General features: G+C 47.8%; 1 protein-coding gene across 5 annotated transcripts in view; it reads left to right on the forward strand.

The window, feature by feature from the left end:
- The window catches only part of LOC119969491 (cadherin-like protein 26), a 111,887-nt gene extending 90,253 nt beyond the window's left edge, over positions 1-21,634 (forward strand). For all 5 annotated transcript variants that reach the window (XM_038803177.1, XM_038803174.1, XM_038803178.1 and 2 more), the window contains 2 exons: positions 10,817-10,906; positions 17,150-21,634. In XM_038803177.1, coding sequence (XP_038659105.1) covers positions 10,817-10,906; positions 17,150-17,341 — 282 coding nt within the window. In that variant the 3' untranslated portion in view covers positions 17,342-21,634. The remainder of the gene's footprint in view (positions 1-10,816; positions 10,907-17,149) is intronic.
- Positions 21,635-21,953: the final 319 nt, after the last annotated feature.

The following is a 21,953-nucleotide window of genomic DNA, read 5'->3' on the forward strand; positions in this document are numbered from 1 at the left end:
TGGAGAAAATAAAGTTTGCCCTAAGAGGGTCAATGCTAGGGTTCGTCCGGAGGTGGCAGGCATTTCTCAACTTCTTTGGAGAAAACTAACTGTCAGCAGAGGTATGGGGGAGGGGGGGGGGGGGGGGGGGAGTTAGATTATTGTTTAGAAGAGAACATAGACCATACAGTGCAGAAGGAGGCCATTCAGCCCATCGAGTCTGCAGCAACCCACTTAAGCCCTCACCACCCTATCCCGGTAACCCACTAACCCGTCCTAACCTTTTTTGGTCACTAAGAACAACTTCTCATGGCCAATCCACCTAATATGCACATTTTGGACTGTGGGAGGAAACCCACGCAGACACGGGGAGAACGTGCAGACTCCGCACAGACAGTGACCCAGCAGGGAATTGAACCTGGGTCCCTGGCGCTGTGAAGCCACAGTGCTAATCACTTGTGCAACCGTGCTGCCTTGTGGGACTTGTGAGGGAGGGAGGTGGTCTTTGCACTATGTTTATATTTGTATTTGTACTGTTATTATTACAAATGCCTTAATAAAATGTTTTTCAAAAAAAAAAGATGCGGTACGGGTGCCTGGACCCCTCTGGAGCAGAGGGGTGGGGGCCTCCAGTATAGCGTTAGGAGAGTCTCCCACATAGTGATAGCCTGCTGCATCCTCCACAACATCACGCAGCAGAGAGGCAAGATTCTATACGAGGAGGACGAAAGTCAGTCGAGGAGGATGCAGAGGAGGAGGATGCAGAGAAGGGCCAGGATGGGCAAGACATGGGGACTGGGCAGCCACAGGAGGCCACACGATGTGTGCTCCTGGGCCGCCGTGAACAGGACAATCTAATTGCCTCCAGATTCACCGACAAGGGAGCCTGACCACTGGCAACCCCCCCCACCCCCCCCCCCCCCCCCCCCACAACCCCCCCATTCTAAACAGCTCCTCCCCTGTGCACCCTCCCTGCCCCTGCCAGCATCCAAGTGTCTCACACTGTGCATTATCTGTCCCCCATGAGATGGCGGCCTACAACTGCAGAGAGAGAGAGAGCAGACCACTGCACCCATCCGCCTCACTGCACCCCCCACCCCCCCTTCCACACCTACACCACTGGCTCCATGCTCCATACCTGCCTCATTGCAGGGTGCTGGCCCTGGGTTGGCAGTATCAGTGGATCTGGTCCATGGGATGGAGGATGATGAGCACCCGCTCCATGATGAGCTCTGGTGCTCCACATCATTGACAGAGTCTGACTCCTGCCCTCGGTAGCAGATTCCACCGTCCCTGCATGCGAGCTGGCTATTACACCGCACGGTCCCACTGAACCTTTGGGGTGATAGAGCTGCGGACAGACTCTGGGATGTGGTGGGGAATGGGTGGGGTAGGAGGGGGTGGGGATGCAGACCGGGGTGGTGTGCGTTGGCTGCCCTGGGGGCCATGGCCCGTGCTCACGGCTGACACCCGTGCACCCAACCAATAACCTCCCACCCCCCCCACACAGCACACCCTCTGCTCCCAGCCCACCCCACCCCTCACAGCATCAAGTCAGAGCACCGAGGCAAGCCAAAACGTTGGTGTACAGAGGTATTTATTGTGATATATACGTGTGCCCTAGCCCCTAATACTATACTATCCGCTGCACCTGTGCCAACTTAAATAGTGTCTAGCTTTCTGGCCTTATTGGCCCGAATGATTCATCTTGGTAGTTTCTCCAGGCGGTAGGTCAGAAATGGGTGTTGCCTGCTGTGAATACCACTCTGCGACCTCCGCATTGGTGGCTGCCCTCTGGAGCAACCGCGCCTGGACGGGCTTGGCAGTCGTTCAAGTGTCAACGGGTGGGGGATGCCGGATGGTCCCACCTCGTCGACAGGTGATCCTGCAAGACAGACGAAAGACTCATGGGTGAGGGAGGTGGTGGTGGTGGTAGGGAAGGGGGGGGGGGGGGGGGGGGGGGGGGGCAGTGGCGTGCAGAGGTCTGGTGATGCCCGGGGCAAATCTTGATTGTATGCCCCAAAGCCCCACGTAAATATTTCATTAAATATCACCAAAAAACCTATAGAAAACGTAGTTGCACCCGTTCTAGAGCTATTCACTGACCTCTTTATCTTTAGAACATAGAACGATACAGCGCAGTTCAGGCCCTTCGGCCCTCGATGTTGCACCGACATGGAAAAAAACTAAAGGCCATCTAACCTACACTATGCCCTTATCATCCATATGCTTATCCAATAAACTTTTAAATGCCCTCAATGTTGGCGAGTTCACTACTGTTGCAGGTAGGGCATTCCACGGCCTCACCACTCTTTGCGTAAAAAACCCACCTCTGACCTCTGTCCTATATCTATTACCCCTCAATTTAAGGCTATGTCCCCTCGTGCTAGCCACCTCCATCCGCGGGAGAAGGCTCTCGCTGTCCACCCTATCTAACCCTCTGATCATTTTGTATGCCTCTATTAAGTCACCTCTTAACCTTCTTCTCTCTAACGAAAACAACCTCAAGTCCATCAGCCTTTCCTCATAAGATTTTCCCTCCATACCAGGCAACATCCTGGTAAATCTCCTCTGCACCCGTTCCAAAGCTTCCACGTCCTTCCTATAATGAGGCGACCAGAACTGTGCGCAATACTCCAAATGCGGCCATACTAGAGTTTTGTATAACTGCAACATGACCTCATGGCTCCGGAACTCAATCCCTCTACCAATAAAGGCCAACACACCATAGGCCTTCTTCACAACCCTATCAACCTGGGTGGCAACTTTCAGGGATCTATGTACATGGACACCGAGATCCCTCTGCTCATCCACACTACCAAGAATTTTACCATTAGCCAAATATTCCGCATTCCTGTTATTCTTTCCAAAGTGAATCACCTCACACTTCTCCACATTAAACTCCATTTGCCACCTCTCAGCCCAGCTCTGCAGCGTATCTATGTCCCTCTGTAACCTGCAACATCCTTCCGCACTGTCTACAACTCCACCGACTTTAGTGTCGTCTGCAAGTTTACTCACCCATCCTTCTGCGCCCTCCTCTAGGTCATTTATAAAAATGACAAACAGCAACGGCCCCAGAACAGATCCTTGTGGTACGCCACTCGTAACTGAACTCCATTCTGAACATTTCCCATCAACTACCACTCTCTGTTTTCTTTCAACTAGCCAATTTCCGATCCACATCTGTAAATCACCCTCAATCCCCAGCCTCCGTATTTTCTGCAATAGCCGACCGTGGGGAACCTTATCAAACGCTTTACTGAAATCCATATACACCACATCAACTGCTCTACCCTCGTCTACCTGTTCAGTCACCTTCTCAAAGAACTCGATAAGGTTTGTGAGGCATGACCTACCCTTCACAAAACCATGCTGACTATCCCTAATCATATTATTCCTATCTAGATGATTACAAATTGTATCTTTTATAATCCTCTCCAAGACTTTATCCACCACAGACATTAGGCTCACCGGCCTATAGTTACCGGGGTTATCTCTACTCCCCTTCTTGAACAAAGGGACCACATTTGCTATCCTCCAGTCCTCTGGCACTATTCCTGTAGCCAATGATGACCTAAAAATCAAAGCCAAAGGCTCAACAATCTCTTCCCTGGCTTCCCAGAGAATCCTAGGATAAATCCCATCAGGCCCCGGGGACTTATCTATTTTCACCTTGTCCAGAATTGCCAACACTTCTTCCCTACGCACCTCAATGCCATCTATTCTAATAGCCTGGGTCTCAAAATTCTCCTCCACAATATTATCTTTTTCCTGAGTGAATACTGACGAAAAGTATTCATTTGGTATCTTGCTTATCTCCTCAGCCTCCACACACAACTTCCCACCACTGTCCTTGACTGGCCCTACTCTTACCCTAGTCATTCTTTTATTCCTGACATATCTATAGAAAGCTTTTGGGTTTTCCTTGATCCTACCTGCCAAAGACTTCTCATGTCCTCTCCTTGCTCGTCTTAGCTCTCTCTTTAGATCCTTCCTCGCTTCCTTGTAACTATCAAGCGCCCCAAACGAAACTTCATGCCTCATCTTCACATAGGCCTCCTTCTTCCTCTTAACAAGAGATTCCACTTCTTTGGTAAACCACGGTTCCCTCGCTCGACCCCTTCCTCCCTGCCTGACTGGTACGTACTTATCAAGAACATGCAATAGCTGTTCCTTGAACAAGCTCCACATATCCAGTGTGCCCAACCCTTGCAGCCTACTTCTCCAACCTACACATCCTAAGTCATGTCTAATGGCATCATAATTGCCCTTCCCCCAGCTATAACTCTTGCCCTGCGGGGTATACTTATCCCTTTCCATCACTAACGTAAAGGTCACCGAATTGTGGTCACTGTTTCCAAAGTGCTCACCTACCTCCAGATCTAACACCTGGCCTGGTTCATTACCCAAAACCAAATCCAATGTGGCCTCGCCTCTTGTTGGCCTGTCAACATATTGTGTCAGGAAACCCTCCTGCACACATTGTACAAAGAACGACCCATCTAGTGTACTCGAACTATATCTTTTCCAGTCAATATTTGGAAAGTTAAAGTCTCCCATAACAACTACCCTGTTACTTTCGCTCTTTTCCAGAATCATCTTCGCCATCCTTTCCTCTACATCCCTAGAACTATTAGGTGGCCTATAGAAAACTCCCAACAGGGTGACCTCTCCTTTCCTGTTTCTAACCTCAGCCCATATTACCTCGGAAGAAGAGTCCCCATCTAGCATCCTTTCCGCCACTGTAATACTCTCCTTGACAAGCAGCGCCACACCTCCCCCTCTTTTGCCCCCTTCTCTGAGCTTACTAAAACACCTAAACCCCGGAACCTGCAACAACCATTCCTGTCCCTGCTCTATCAATGTCTCTGAAATGGCCACAACATCAATGTCCCAGGTACCAACCCATGCTGCCGGTTCCCCTACCTTATTTCGTATACTCCTGGCATTGAAGTAGACACACTTCAAACCACCTACCTGAACACTGGCACCCTCCTGCAAAGTCAAATCTGTGCTCCTGACCTCTATACTCTCAATCTCCCGTACCCCAAAACTACAATCCAGGTTCCCATGCCCCTGCTGAATTAGTTTAACCCCCCCCCAAAGAGCACTAACAAATCTCCCCCCCAGGATATTGGTGCCCCTCAGGTTCAGATGTAGACCATCCTGTTTATAGAGGTCCCACCTTCCCCAGAAAGAGCCCCAGTTATCCAGAAATCTGAATCCCTCCCGCCTGGACCATCCATGTAGCCACGTGTTTAATTGCTCTCTCTCCCTATTCCTCATCTCACTATCACGTGGCACGGGCAACAACCCAGAGATAACAACTCTGTTTGTTCTCGCTCTGCGCTTCCATCCTAGCTCCCTAAAGGCCTGCCTGACATCCTTGTCCCCTTTCCTACCTATGTCGTTAGTGCCAATGTGGACTACGACTTGGGGCTGCTCCCCCTCCCCCTTAAGGACCCGGAAAACACGATCCGATACATCACGTACCCTTGCAACCTGGGAGGCAACATACCAAACGTGAGTCTCTCTCGCTCCCACAAAATCTCCTATCTGTGTCCCTGACTATTGAGTCCCCAATTACTAATGTTCTACTCCTTTCCCCCCTTCCCTTCTGAGCAACAGAGACAGACTCCGTGCCAGAGGCCCGTACCCCATGGCTTACCCCTGGTAAGTCGTCCCCCCGACAAGTATCCAAAACAGTATACTTGTTACTCAGGGGAACGACCGCAGGGGGTCCCTGCACTGACTGCTTCTTCCCAGTCCCTCTTACAGTTACCCATCTATCTCCAGTCTTTGGTGTAACTACTTCCCTGAAGCTCCTATCTATGACCCCCTCTGCCTCCCGAATGATCCGAAGTTCATCCAGCTCAAGCTCCAGGTCTCTAACACGGTTTTTGAGGAGCTGGAGTTGGGTGCACTTCCCACAGATGAAATCAGCAGGGACACTGACGGCGTCCCTCACCTCAAACATTCTGCAGGAGGAGCATTGTACTGCCTTCCCTGACATCACCTCTAGATTTAAAAAAAAACAAGAAGAAGAAAAAGAAACGAAGAGCTTACCTGATATTCCCTCAAACCCTGCTCCCGGTGAAAGATAAGCAAATTTAAAGGCACTCACTCACCTTCACGACAGGCCCCAAGCTGCCTCTAGGTCATCTCTAAGGTATAGGACGGCTGCCTGAGGTTAAATTGCGCTGTAAGAGTTAGTCAATTTCCCCTTAGCGCTGGGATTCTAGGGATATTGTTCTCTTCTTCAGTCATTTTGCTTTGCAGCAATGGGTGAGATGTTATGTCTCGAAAGTTGTGCCTCCCTCCTCTGCAACCCCCATGGAGAAGGATACGAGCAGCAACATCATGGAAATACTGTTATGACCCTTGTGGAAACAAACTACAAACAACCCAACTAAGACCAATATACAAGACTTCACTTTTATATTAGCAATCACACCAAAATCAACGTAAATTAAACATGAATTAACAGGATAATTGCAATAATATGACCGATAAATTACACATAGCAGATACAAAGACATCTCTCACACATTTCTCAATCAGCCCATTCAGCACGTATCGCATTCATTTCAGCCACAATATCCTTCAAAACGTTGAACTTCTTCAAATCATCTTCAAATTCCATCTTCATTTCTCGAAAGCTTTAGCACCAAGTCTCATCAAACATCGGCATTACTTCACCCAATTTCCACAAATATAATTTTCACAGTCGACACATTTCCAGATCACTTCTTCTTCACAAAACCCTGCTCATGTGGGGCCTGTTTGTGCACTATGCCAGTGCATAAAGGGTCTCCAAATCCAGATATAAAGCTCTGTTCAAGATCCGAGCTCCAGCAGCTTGCAGTCAAGTAGAACATAGAACATAGACCAGTACAGCACAGAACAGGCCCTTCAGCCCTCGATGTTGTGCCGAGCAATGATCACCCTACTCAAACCCACGTATCCACCCTATACCCGTAACCCAACAACCCCCCCCCCCCAACCTTACTTTTTTAGGACACTACGGGCAATTTAGCATGGCCAATCCACCTAACCCGCACATCTTTGGACTGTGGGAGGAAACCGGAGCACCCGGAGGAAACCCACGCACACACGGGGAGGACGTGCAGACTCCGCACAGACAGTGACCCAGCCGGGAACCGAACCTGGGACCCTGGAGCTGTGAAGCATTTATGCTAACCACCATGCTACCGTGCTGCCCCTGTCTCTGAGAATCTCCCATTTATAGGACCCTGGGCTTTAAGTATAAAGGGTAAGAGGGCAAAAGTTAAGAGGCCATGATGAATCTTCATAAAATACTGGTTCTGTCCCAAATGGGTGCCCCTGGCCCAAATGTCAAATTCTGGGCACGACAGTTTAGTAAAGTTGACAACTATAGAGAGGGTGCAGAGAAGAGTTTAAAAATGGATCAAAAGATAAAGATAAAGAATAAATAAAACTCACCCATGGTGGCATTGATTGCCATCGATTCGGGAGAAGAATTCGCGCCCTTTTTGTTCACTCCGGCGCAGGCGCAGGCGCACTCCGGCCGACCGCGGTGCGCAGGCGCGCTCCGGCCGACCGCGGTGCGCAGGCGCGCTCTGGCCGACCGCGGTGCGTATGCGCGCTCTGGCCGACCGCAGTGCGCAGGCGCGCTCTGGCCGCCCGCGGTGCGCAGGCGCGCTCTGGCCACCCGCGGTGCGCAGGCGCGCTCTGGCCGACCGCGGTAGGTGCTCCGTTCTCTTCACGCTGCTGCCCCCATCCAATCGATGCCCGGGGCCAGCGCACCGTCGGCCCCCCCCCTGCACGCCACTGGGGGGGGGGGGGGGGGGGGGGTGGCTGGTGGTGGGGGTGGGAGGGGGTGGTGCGGGAGTGAGGAAGCAGTGGGGGAGTGGTGGTGGGGGGTGGGTGTCAGAATGGGGGGGGAGTCGCATGTCATGGGGACATCGCAATCCATGAGGGACTCATTTGCCTCCCCGATGCTGACTTCTGCCTCAGCGACTGTCCGCTCTCCAGCCCCACCAACCAGGTCCAAGCGCCTCCGCCCTGCAGCGGTGAGGGGCTGCATCTCCTGCAAGCCCCCTTAGGTCTGCTCTCTCTCTCTGCAGTTGTAGGCCGCCATCTCATGGGGGATAGATAATGCACAGTGTGAGACACTTGGATGCTGGCAGCACAGAGGGTTCCCAGCTGGTGGCCTGTGCAGGGCACCTAGCTATGGCAGGCAGTATAGTTGCTGGCATGTGGTGCGGGTTGTGGTGTCAGTAGCCTGCTGGTGGGGTTTGATCGCCCTCTGAGTGGGGGGGGGGGTTATAGCTGGGTGGGACAGGGGAGGTGGTAGTGACCCACCTTGGCTAGACTGAGGGTTGCCTGCCTGCCCTCAGCACTGCCTACCATTCTTCCTGGGGGGGGACCGTGTGGAGTGGGGTGGGGCTATGGGTGTGGGAATTTGGGACAGGTTTGGTGCCAAGGGCATGGAATGGTTACTCGTCCTGAGGAGGTTGTGCAGCTTGTTGCGACACTGCTGGCTGGTCCTGGTGGTAGGGTCCATGGCGTTTATGGCCTCTGCCACCTGCGCTCTGGCCCGGTTGAAGTCTACGGGTGGCAGCCACCTTCCACCTGGGGGTGGAAGTTGCCCCGTCTCTCCTCCACGGCATCCAGCAGGGTCTCAGGCTCTGCATCGGCAAAATGGGGTGCCGCTCTTCGGGGTGTCACCTTGATGGCTGAAATGAGGCGGGAGTTTGGCGAGTGGAGTGCTCATATGCGGCTGCAGTTTGTCATGCTCTCGAGTGCCGGACTCAACCCCAGCGAATCAGACACCGTCCTGCAATGAAATTGCACTAGTTCTATGTGGTGCCAGAGCCAGCCCAATAACTGGTTCTGAATTGCTTGGAACCGGCACTGATGTGTTAGGCGGGTTGGTTTGACGTTGACTGCAACTGGATGCAGGGAAGCTAGAAACAAACGTCGAACACAGGAGATGATCCAACACGGTTTCATTTAAACTATGAACGACTGTACATGTTCAGCTGTGGGTTGACACTTTACTAATCCTACTGATGACCTCTTACTGGTTCGACCAGACTTACTAGCTATTACATGGCAATAATGTCCACTGACCTGTGCACTCTGACTGTCTCAGTGTCTGGGTCCCGAAGAGAGCGGGAGTCTTAATGCCCTGTGAGCTTTATAGTGGTGATGTCTTGTCTGGTGATTGGTTGCTCTGTGTTGTGTGTTCATTGGTCATCCTATGTGTCAATCACTGCCTGTCTGCATCTCATTATATACATGAGTGGATATTATGATAGGCACCACTTTTGACAACGTAGAACACTCGCGATTCAGTTCCGGCGTCAACTCTTAGTCTCTCAAATGAAGAATTCTGTTCTGAGATGTTAATATTCATATTCCGAGATTCAATATCCGAGATGTTAATATTCATATTGAATGTTAGTTAGGTGGGTGGTGGACAGAGTCCTACCAAAGGACTCAGCGTGACACCCAATTGATTTTGGTCTTTGGCCCTCCTTATAATGTTATTGACCAGTTGCTTGCAGGAATTGTCCTACATACTAGATAGCTTGTCAATCTGGAAGCATGAAATTTGTTGGTACAGTAACTTTTGAAGGGCTTCCATTAGCTTCTTAGGGGATTGGTTTATTTAACTTCAGGAATGCAATTATCGGAGCAGGATACCTCTGTGCAGAACCTTCAAATACATTATACTGATCAGCTAACCATCATTTTCAAAAGCTCCATCCAACTATTGCCTTCTGACAGAAACTGAGGATTGCTTTAATCATCATTGGAAATGGCCACTAATTGAATTCTACCAGTTGGATGAGTGGATGTACAAACTGGTGATACACATGGGCAGATTCAAAAATGAAAGCGTATCTTAACTGTGCCACTTGATCCGTATTTGTATTTTTTAGGAGGAGCCCTGTTTCCAACGAGAGCTCCTAAAAAGGGAACTAACATTGGTACAGCAGTAAATCAGTACCCTCGTGTGCTGCTTAATCTTTGTCCACCCCATAAAACATTGTGGGCCATATTCCTTGACATTGCAACAGCAATTACACTTAGAAATATGTACTTAACTGGCTGTGAAGTACAAAAGAACATCCTGAGATCATTAGGGGCAATAATAAGTGCAAGTCTTACTTTCCTTCCTTCTCCTTGCACTTTGCCAATTAAAACAGATATAATCACATCAAAAAGGAAGGAAGTATATGTGCGTTAATATAGTGCCTTTCATGAGTACCGGATGTCACTAAGTGCTTTATAGCTTTGTGACTTTTGAAGTATAATCACTTTTATTATGTAAGAAATCAGAAAACAAAGATATTAGCAAACATTTGCACTGGGGGAATAAACTGAGGATGGCACAGTGATTAGCACAGCAGCCTCACAGCGCCAGGAACCCAGGTTCGATTCTTACCATGGGTGACGGTCTGTGTGGAATTTGCACTTTCTCTCTGTGTCTGCATGGACTTCCTTCCTCCAGGTTCTCCAGTTTCCTCTAACTTTCCAAAGATGTGCAGGTTAGGTGGATTGGACATGCTGAATTGCCCCTTAGTGTCCAAAAGGTTACTTGGAGTTACGGGAAAAGGGCGGTTGATTGGGCTTAGGTATGGTGCTCTTTTGAAGGGTTGGTGCAGACTTGATGGGCCAAATGGACTCTTTCTGTACTGTAGGGATTCTATGATAAACTGCCCTCAAAAGGTTTGCCAAGATGTGTATACTGTAAATGCAGTCCTTTGTTTAATCTGATTGCTTTCAGTTTTTTGTTCAACTGCATCCATTTAGGATTATTTAATTTCTCTTTCCACTATAGGGCAGTTGGCATTATGGAGGTGGCATATTGAGACCAATCAACATGTTACAAGGACGTGATGCACAAGTTTGGGCTAACAGGCGCTATTTGGTGAGCTCAAATTGAAATGAAATACATCAACATTAAATGTCAGTTACCAGAGTGATTTTTTCCTCATGATAAGTGATTAGAAGTTCTGACTGTGTATATCCCTCCCAGTATAAGAGCTACAACAGGTATCAGGGCAGGGATTCTCCACTATCCGGCGGGGCGGGGGGTCCTGGCATGTTGGAGTAGCGTGAACCACTCCGACGTTGGGCCGCCCAAAGGTGTGGAAGTCTCTGCACCTTTAGGGGCCAAACCCTCACATTGAGGGGCAAGGCCCGTGCCGGAGTGGTTCCCGCTCCGCCGGCTGGCGTGAACGGCCTTTGGCGCCACGCCAGCCGGGGCCGAAAGGACTTCGCCGGCCAGCGTAAGTCCACGCATGCACCAGAGCATCAGCGGCTGCTGATGTCATCCTGGCGCATGCGCAGGGGAGGGGGTCTCTTCCGCGTCCACCATGGTGAAGACCATGGCTAAGGCGGAAGAAAAAGAGTGCCCCCACGGCACAGGCCCGCCCGCCGATCGGTGGGCCCCAATCGTGGGCCAGGCCACCCTGGGGGATATTGACCCCCCGGGGTCAGATCCACCGCGCCCACCCCCCCCACCCCCCAGTACCCCGGCGCCCGCCTGCTCCCGCTGGTAAGGTAGGTGGTTTAATCCACGCTGGCGGGAGAGGGTTGACAGCGGCGGGACGTCAGCCCATTGTGGGCCGGAGAATCGCCGCGGGGGGCCCGCCGACCGCCGCACTGTGATTCCCGCCCCAGCTGAATCCCTGCGGGCGGAGAATTCGGGACATGATGGGGGCGGTATTGACGCTGGCCCTGGGCGATTCTCCGGCCCGGCGGGGGGTCGGAGAATCCCGCCCCAGGCGTTTGAGCTGTTCTTAACTAGCAGAGATGTTATCACTGGTAAAAGGAGTACAGCAGCGTTTGCCAGTGACAGCGTAAGCAGATAAATAAACTTAGAAATGCTGTCTGAATCACCGTAAGCTGGAAAATTCCTCAGAACTATTTTCACTCCACTGCTATAACTTTTGTCCAAGGTATAATGGAAACCCAGCCGAGGTGCGTAAGCATCACACTTCTGATGATGCTATGGCAACAGAGATCTGAGGAAGTTCCTTGTTCAAGTTGGGATATATTGTAACAGTATGCATATTGCAAAGAAAACAAAGGGTTAACAATTACTGGGCTGGTTTAGCACACTGGGCTAAATCGCTGGCTTTTAAAGCAGACCAAGGCAATCCAGCAGCACTGTTCAATTCCCGTACCAGCATCCCGAACAGGCACCGGAATGTGGTGACTAGGGGCTTTTCCCAGTAACTTAATTGAATCGGCGAATTGGTCCGATGCCGGTGCCAAGAACGGTGCGAACCACTCCGGCGTCGGGCCAACCGGAAGTTGCAGTATCCTCCGCACTTCCAGGGGCTAGGCTGGTGGCGGAGGGGTTGGCACCGTGCCAACCGGTGCCATAGGGCTGACGCGAGTTAGCACATGTGCAGAATAGCCGGCGTGGTTCTCCACATGCGCAGACCGGCCGGTGTATTCTTGCGCATGTGCAGGGGGCGTCTTCTCCGCACCGGCCATGGTGGAGCCCTACAGAGGCTGCCGCGGAAGGAAGGAGACCCCCATGGCACAGGCCCACCCGCAGATCGGTGGGCCCCGATTGCGGGCCGGGCCACCGTGGAGGCCCCCCCCAGGGCCAGATCCCCCCCCCCCCAGGACTGCACCAGCCGGCCTACCAGCCAGGTCCTGTCGTGTGGGACTATTTCAATTTCATGCCGGCGGGACTGGCCGAAAACGGACGACCGCTCGGCCAATTGGGGCCCGGAGAATTGCCGGTGGGGAGCGCTGCCAATGGCCCCCGACCGGCGCAGTGTGATCCCCACTGGAAAACCGGTGCCAGAGAATACAGCAGCTGGCGTCGGAGCAACAGGGCAGGATTCAGGTCGCCCTCCCAGGGATTCCTCCGTGTAGGAGAATCCCACCCTATACTTCTCACCATCTGATGGAGCTAAGAAGCAGTCATATAAATATCATGTGACCCCTGGGATTCTGGGAGAAGGTGTTTGGGCGTGAGAGAGATTAGTTGCATAGTTGAAAGATCTGTAGTTGGAGATATCGTATAGTTTAATTAAATAACCTCTTACCGTGGAACTTGTTCGAATCTTATTTAAGTAGTGTAAATACGTCAGCTTTGTTCATTTAATTAGCTTGATGTTCTTTGTTCAACACTACATACTCAAGACATCCTGATAGACACAACAGAGAACATCACACATATTAGTCCCAAATTTGAGAGTATATCATCAAATAAGGCGAATCAAGAAAAGATCTTCTTGCAGTCATTGAGTATGTCTTTATAGAAATCTCTTGCCACAGCTGTGACTACAGTTTGCAAGTAGACTTCATAAATTTATGCATATATGACCAATATTTTAGAAAGCATGATTAAGATAACACGAGTTACTTTTTCTGAGCTCACCGTATGTTAAACAAATAACAGAAAAGATTCAACAGAACACCGGTAATGATTCCTAGTCTTAGATTATTGTGTAATGAGCATAAACTAAATAAATTACATTCATGCTGTTGCGTTGGGGTTTGTTTCCATCAAAGTTAGAGCAGGAGATTGAGAATTTCATGGAAGTTCTACCTAGAAATCTTTGAGATTTGTACGGATCTGATCTAATATCTTTGATGGAAAGTGCACTCCACCAGGAAAAAACTTCATCATCTTCTGATGAGTCTTAAATGTTTTCTCACAACTTTCACTGCAGCAAGTCATCTGCGATACGCTTTAACACATTGGAAAATCGATTTTCATTATATATGGCTGGTACCTTACATACATTGAGCTGTTGTATACATTAGTCTCCACTATAGATTTTGGGCAGAAAATAGGAGTTTGGGGGATCAATTTCTGGGTGCAACCTATTTTGCACAATCCATTCTGGAAGTGCCAAATCAGCATTTAAATGGTCACTTGTTCCTACAGAATAAAGAGTTTGTCTTGCACGCAAGACAAAACCATTGACAATATGTCAATTTTTTCCATAATCAGCACTCAGTGACTTTCCAAGTCCTCAAGACCAGAATTAACCTCAGCCTGTGCCCTTCAAATAACCTTTGCTTACATCTGAGATAATCTCAAGCTGCATTCCTGAACTCTCTCGGTCTTGTCCACAAGATCTAAGGAATTAAGTTGATCTGACAAGGTATAGCAAGAGATCACTCATTTAAATACCCCAAAGACAGTGGGCGGGATTCTCTATTTCAGAGATATGGGGCTGGAGTCTCCGATATTGCGGCTAAGTGCCGACGCCGGCATGGAAACTGTGGTGTTTTACGTTGCCAAAATTGAAGTCAAACCCTCACTGATCCTGAGACTGGTGAGGGGCTAGCAACCACGCCGGGTAAAACTCCCTGCACCAATGCCAAAAACGGCCGGGGAATGGCAGGGTCTGTGCCCAAGCATATGCATGGCGACGACCTGCAGCAGCCATGCGCGGACCCGACCTCCAAATACTGCCCCCCCCCCCCCCCCCCCCCCCCCCGGCCACCCCTCACCAGTCTGGCCAGCAGCACGGCTCCCGGCCGACTGTGACTGCGCTGGACACAGTGCCTCCATGTTGTGTTCCCGACCACTGAGACCACACATCAGCTGCGTGGTTGAGAACTCGGCCCATCGGGGGGTGGAGCATCGAGGGAGAGTCTTCAGGTGACGTACCAATGGCGTTCCAATGGCATGTGGCGCGCAACGCGATGGTGCCATTTTGGAGGGAGCGGAGAATAGAAAACCAGAGTCAAACCAGCGCTGCCCCCGATTTGGGCATCAGAAGGGATTCTCCACCCGATCGCCGATTATGATATCGGCAACGAGAAATGGAAAATCCCGTTGGGACCGAATCGGCGGATTTATACGACAGCAAAATTGGCTCCCGTCCCAGTGCGATTCATCAATTTTAATGGACTAGTACTGGGGCCGCATGAAACATGAGGGGTAGACTCTCCATCCCACCGCGCCAGATTTCTGGTTCAGCACGCCGGTGGGATGCTACGTTTTGGCGGCTGGTCAATGGGGTTTCCCATTGTGGGGCAGCCCCACGCCATCGGGAAACCCCCAGGCTGCCGGCAAATGGAACGGCGGAGAATCCAGCCCAAGAGATTCCGATAAAAAACTGTCAGATTCGCTAGGGTCGGGATTGGCACTTGAGAGGCTGACAAGCTGCAGCTGCATATGAGCATTCCACTCTCCACACACACTCATCCCAACCAATAAAGATGGCACTGGTTACGCTGGAGCACGCTCATCTCGTTGGTGGTTGGCTGTGGCCAGAGGGTAACTAGGGGGGTGGTCTATGGGGCACCCATACGGCCAATGGCACTGAGTTCACAGTGGGCAGTCAGCGGCATGTACAGCCGCGTGGCTACTTTTCAGGCTGCGGCAATGGTGCACCGTACCTGTCCACTCCGACCCCACAGCCTACTTCCTGGCTGCCACCACTACTCCCCCCAGCCTTGACAGAGCCCCCCAGCTAGCGGCATAACTCTCATGAAACTATGGCGATGTAGGACACTTTCCATATTCCCTCTCTCCCCCACAACAACCGCGGCGCCTGTTTTCCAATTTTTGAAACCCACAAGTGTAACTCACTGCCAGTAATTCCTCCTGGTGGAGGTGGGGCATCGCCGAGGCCCCAGAGAATACTGGGACAGGCTCACTAATGATATGTGAACGGTGTTTACTGAACGTGTGGAGTAGAACGCATTGATGCTGTTGTTGAGCACCGGAGCATGGCATTCTGGCGGGCGTCCAGTGCCGGCCACAATTTTGGCCACACGACCGTTTCTCCGCCTAATCACCTTTCCTGATTTCGCCGTCTCACGACGAATAATCCTGACCACTTTGTATGTCATTCGTCAAGGCTTGGGTACGGTGGCACAGTGGTTAGCACTGCTGCCTCACAGCCCCAGGAACCTGGATTCGATTTCAACCTCGGCTGACTGTCTGTATGGAGTTTGCACTTTATCTTCTTGTCTGTGTGGGTTTCCTCCAGGTGCTCCGGTTTCCTTCATCAGTCCAAAGATGTGCATGTTAGGTGGATTGGCCATGATAAATTGCCCTAGGTGTCCAAAAAGGTTAGGTTGGGTTGCTGGGTTACAGGGATAGGGTGGAGTCGTGGGCTTAAGTCGGATGCTCTTTCCAAGGGTTGCTGCAGACTCGATGGGCCGAATGGCCTCCTTCTGCACTGTAAATTCTATGATAAACAACTCAGCATATTTAGCTTCCAAGATCTATTGTAAGGTGTTGATGTAAGTATATTAATGTAGATGAAACTGTTTCTTGCACACATTGAGAGAATTCTCCTCCAGGATTCTGAAAGAAACTGGGCAGCATTGCTGCAGAGAATGAGGGGGGATTTGAAGAGTGAGCCTTCTCCCTCGCTTTACCTCACCAACCAGGATGTTTCTTTGCCTGCTTCTGCCCATCACTGGCTGCAATTTCCCCCCGTAAAACATTCAAATAGCTATGGCAGATGCGGAGGTTCAGATCCCGAGTAGATTTCTCTCGTATTTCCTCATTCACAACCTATAAATTGTGCCAATAGACCCCTAGGAAATGGGGGAAAAGGCTTGCATTCCCACAATAGAAATTTGGTGGGGAGTTCACTTTAAAGCCAGGCTAAAGGCCTTGAGTGGGAGCCTGGATTCTAAACGTTGTTACACTTGCCTACCTAAGGTTTCTTGTCACCTTTTGGGATTTCGACTGCAGCACCGCCAGTATTTATAGAACAGAATAGAATAGAATAACTCATAGAATCACTATAGTGCAGAAGGAGGCTATTCAGCCCATCAAGTCTGCACTGACCCACTGAAAGTGTGCCCTACCTAGGCCCACGCCCCCACCCGATCCCCGTAACCCAGTAACCACACGAAGGTGCAATTTAGCATGGCCATTCCACCCAAACGGCACATCTTTGGACTGTGGGAGGAAATCGGAGCACCTGGAGGAAACCCACGCAGACACTGGGAGAAAGTGCAAACTCCACACTGTCACCCGAGGTGCAATCGAACCCAGATCCCTGACGCAGTGAGGCAGCAGTGCCACCCTTGATTACAAATTGGCCCACAAGAATGCTAAAGAGGGGAAACCCCTCACTTTCACTTCATGTCACCAGATCAGTGATTACTGTATACCATCTATGTTTATCATTATTACTTACATTTTACTTCAACTTATCTTTTTCAGGAACTGAGCGCAAATGATGTCCAAGTTAACGATGAGCCGCGTGTATATATCTATGAAGAAGATGAGATGCGTGTGCCATCTCTTGATGCCATCAGCATAGTTGAAGATAGCACTACCTTTGACTACTTGAATGACGTGGGGCCAAGGTTTGCAACCCTAGCAAGAATCTGTCAGAAGCAGAATCCACTGTAAGCTCAAAGGCAACAGAAAGAAACCCTGAACGTGGATGGCAGTTATTTACAAATTACCCATGTTATCTTTGATTACATTATGATTGAAATATTTTTCAAGTGGATACATCGATTTTCCGAAAACGTTATATTTGGCTAATTCATAATCTAATTCCATTGTAACTAATTTAATACTACAGGCTGAAACGTTTTAAGTGAAAAAATGAGCAGACATTCAATGTTGCGTGTTTTAAACTGATAAAAAAAAAATCATTCTCCTGACATCTAAATGAGTAGAAACTAAATTACGATACATACTATACTTGAATGGAATAACTAGGGTTTGAATATCTTCCAGTTTTCTTCACTGTCTAACCTGCTTTTGATGGAAGATTCAAGGAAACTCTGGAGAAACTTTGCAACCAATGTTTACTTCAGACTTTTAATAAAAATTATCTTTATTAATGCCACAAATAGGCTTACAATAACACTGCAATGAAGTTACTGTGAAAACCCCCTAGTCACCAAACTCCAGTGCCTCTTCGGGTACACTGAGGGAGAATTCAGAATGTTCAATTCACCTAACCAGCACGTCTTTTGAGACTTGTGGGAGGAAACCGGAGCACCTGGAGGAAACCCACGCTGACATTGGGAAAACATGCAGACTCCACACAGACAGCGAGCCAAGGTGGGAATCTGGGTCCCTGGCTGTGAAACAACAGTGTTAACCACTGTGCTATCGTGCCACACACACCCATTACAAATTAAGCCCACATTTATGAATGTACTGCTCTTTCATTTTCATTTATGAAAACTGATCTCAACAATACTCATTAATATATCAAAATTTTGACACAGTATTGTGCATTTAGATAAGAATAGGCAAATTATGAATATTTTAAAATTTTAAAGCTCCTGACTGAAGAAGGACAATTAATATATTTTATACAACTTTTGGGTTCAGACTAATTCTCTTCCTATTCTCATTTCATTTGAAAACTGGTTGTAAATATTTTGATATAACGGGTGAATGTTAGGAAAGACCTAAAAAAAAAGCAGAGATTTTTGCAAAAGAAAGCATTACCAGAAAAATATTTTTATAAAAAGAAACATTCAATTATATTAAGTTACAAGTTTGTTTTGTTCAGGCTATCTCCAGCATTCAAACCGGGCTAGATTTTTCTTTGCCACTCCACCTAAAGCCAATGGTGTGACTGTGGAAATCAGGGTCAAATTGGTAATGTGGCCAAGCAGTTCCTGCCCTGACTGCAATTTCTTTGCCCCAGACCCTGTTCTTGCTCTTTGAATGTAATTTACATCAGAGGAGTTGGGCCTTGTAAGCCAACCTATTTTCCTGAACTTCACCCCCTATCATTGCTATGCCTGGGATTGTGAAGAGACTGGTGCATTTACTCCCTGCAGAGGCAGAAGGCCCTTAAACATCCATTTGAAGGGAAATTATACATCTATTACGTTCATCCTTTCAATTTTGCTTTGGCCTTTCTGGACATCAATGCAGTTAAAGACCTTAGATATGTAAATTTCTCCTGGGTAGTCAAGCCTCTTTTGCCTCCTTTAAACGGCCCAATAAATTCACCATAGGTTTCTTCTTTTACACGAACAGTCGGCTTCCCCTTAGTCAGGGGGTCCCCACCAGAAGGCAAACCTGGATGCTTGATGAGATCCTAGTTATGAAAATAGATTGGGGTCACAGTAGGATCAAAGTGGTGTGTGGAAGTCTTGCCACACCAGTACCCCTCCCAGCAAGAGAGAAATCCAGCCCGGAATTGTGCTGATGATTTGGGTTGTTATAAAATTGTAGAATTTGGCCATTTTCTGCATTTGTTCTTGTCCTGAATGATGAGAATGAAGATTGTTCATTGGATAAGCTGTGATTGCACCATGCACGTGTAATGATGAAGAGGTCTTGTAATATACTGGGTAGCGTCGATGCCCCTGAGATAGAAGCTGCGGACTCAGGAGTTGGTGGCCACGGGAGGTGCGTTCCTAATGCGGCCAACTTGCAGATCCCAATCTGCAGATCCTTCCAAACTTGGCAATAGAAGGTGGTAAGAGTGGGCAAGACTCCTGGTTAGCCACGCTTGATGTGGAGTGTTGCCCCTCAAGCCCTAAGCCTCTGGCAACAGACTAAGAGACCTGTTCAGGAATAAATAGCTATGGAAACAGACAGAAGTCTGCCTTAATGCACCACTAGGTGTGGGAAGAGAATTGGAGTTGGAATATGTCATGAATCTAATCAAACAGATAGTAAGATGTCAATGAAAAAGTTACTATATATGTATATTTACCTTTTTGAAAAATAATTCTTTTGGATCTTAGTTGCATTTCAAGAACTGTTACTTTGGTTTTGGTTTTAAGTTCCTAAATTCAAACATGTTTCCTGACTTAATATTGTTTACAAATAATCAATGTTATTCACATAAATATGATGGAATATAAAACATACTGCGTGTTCATTAATGTCCTGAATCTGCTGGCTAGTTTTTAATGGTGGAGAAAAACTGTGGTAGGTCAGCTTTTTAACCAACTGAACCTTGTGCCTACCAATTTACCTGGTACAGATGGACCTGGTCATGCCAGTATTGGTAGGAGTAATCACCGTACAGTCTTTGTGGACACAAAGACCCGTCTTCAGGTTGAGGCAACCCTTCCACTGTGCTGAGTGGCGCGGCCACTGTGCTAAAAGCTACAGCATATGACTACTTCCGTGCTTAATAGTGGAAGCAGCTTGGTATAAACAGAGTTAAGTGACCAACAATTAATAATTTAAATCAAAACATTGCAGTCTGTCAGCTGTGCTCGGCAGTAGATTTTAGGCCGTACGAGTTTAATTCAACTTAACTTGACAAATTGCAGGGAGTTTTCTATATTACATTCATATTATGCTCATTGTGATAAACTAGGTGGAGCACCATTTTGTATTAACATGTGGCCAAAGAAGCTATGTTGTGTGATTCATATAGCTATACAATCTCATTATCTCATTGATACACTGAATTTGTTATTCGGCATTATTGCTCTTGTGATGAATGTAGGATTTTCAAAATACAAATTGTATTATATATATCTGTTGCAGTAATGTTATTAAAAGCCTGGGTTAAGGTACATATATCCGTTGCTGTAATCTGAAAATAAATATTCTGGTTTTATATACAGGCATGTGGTATGTCTGCAAAAGATGCAATTAAGATGTCATAAAATTAATCTAATCATTGATTATAACCATTTAAGTCTTTACCTGTATAGAGCTAATTGACTTTAGTTTATATAAAGAAAGTTCCCTTGAGTTTAGATAATTAAAGGGATTGTGTTTAGATTTTGTGACTGTTAACTAAATTTATTTAAAAGTGGCTTTTAACCTGTAATGGGTTTTGCTTAATTGGAGATAGAGAAGGTATAAGTTAGTAATTAAAGTGTTTCCTTTTATTGTTCAGAATAGTTTAACAGTTAATTCTAAACTATTTTCTGTGATGCTAATGTAGTTGGTCCTGTGTTAAGAATAACATTTGTTTTAATATAAAAGATCCTTATTTGTCAGTGAAATTCCTCCTGGGGGTGAAGTATCCTTTCCTCACAGTTTACAAATTGCAAACTTGTTGGGGTTTCTCATCCAGTTTCCTAATATAAATTGGGGTCTGGTCCGGTATCCTAACACTATAGATAACAACCAGTCAGCAATGGACAATTTCTAAGTAGTGAAACTCAATATGTAATTAAAGAAAAAGTGATTTAATTCAATTAATAAGGCTGAGTGGTGTGTTAAGATGTTTTAAATTTAGTGTAGGCCCCCTTTCACAAGTGTTGCTATTCTCTGGAAGGGACAGGAACATTCCAGTATTTCAACCTTGATGGCTTGCCTTAGCTATGTGGGGCATGAATGGAAGATTGTGCAAAAATAAGACCCTGCCATCTTACTGTAAATTCCCTGAGACATTTTCACAAATATACAAATCCAATTAAATTGATCTAATATCATAAACAACCAGCCAGTTAATTACAACAGACTTAATGTGAGATGAAGTGATGCATATTGAAGGGAAGCAGTTGGAGGGTTTTGGAGCGAGAGACAGAATTGGCTACTAAATGTGACTGTTTATCAGGATTCGTATTGGAATGTTTCCTGGGCAGGATTGATGAGATTCATTATTGAGGCCTTTGAGTAGGAACTTAGCGGTTCACAATTCAGTTTGGAGGCCAGGCATTGGAATTGTAAAAGTCAATTTTACAGATTGATAAGTATACATTTGCCTTTTTCCTTTATTTTCAATAAACTTTGGTATTATTTGACAATTCAGTTGTCGTTACCTTTGATTGATCTCTAAGTCTCTTGAATCTGAAACAGCTTTGAAGGGATTAATTTGGATCTGTGTAACTAGGCTGTGCACAACTAAATTAACAGACCTAAAACACTGAAATGGCCTTTTAAAACTGAAGTCTTCCCACTTCAGAAGTGAATTTTTATGGCCTCCTCCTGATGCCTCCACCATTTCAGAGGCCATTCTTCACACAAGTTGATTCATTCCATGTGACATCAAGGAACAGCTGGCAGTGGATTCATCAAAGGCTATGGGCTCTGACAAATCCGTGCTGTAATTCTGAAGACTAGTGTTTTG

Source organism: Scyliorhinus canicula, chromosome 7 (genome assembly GCF_902713615.1).
Source record: "Scyliorhinus canicula chromosome 7, sScyCan1.1, whole genome shotgun sequence".
Classification (NCBI taxonomy): Eukaryota; Metazoa; Chordata; class Chondrichthyes; order Carcharhiniformes; family Scyliorhinidae; genus Scyliorhinus; species Scyliorhinus canicula.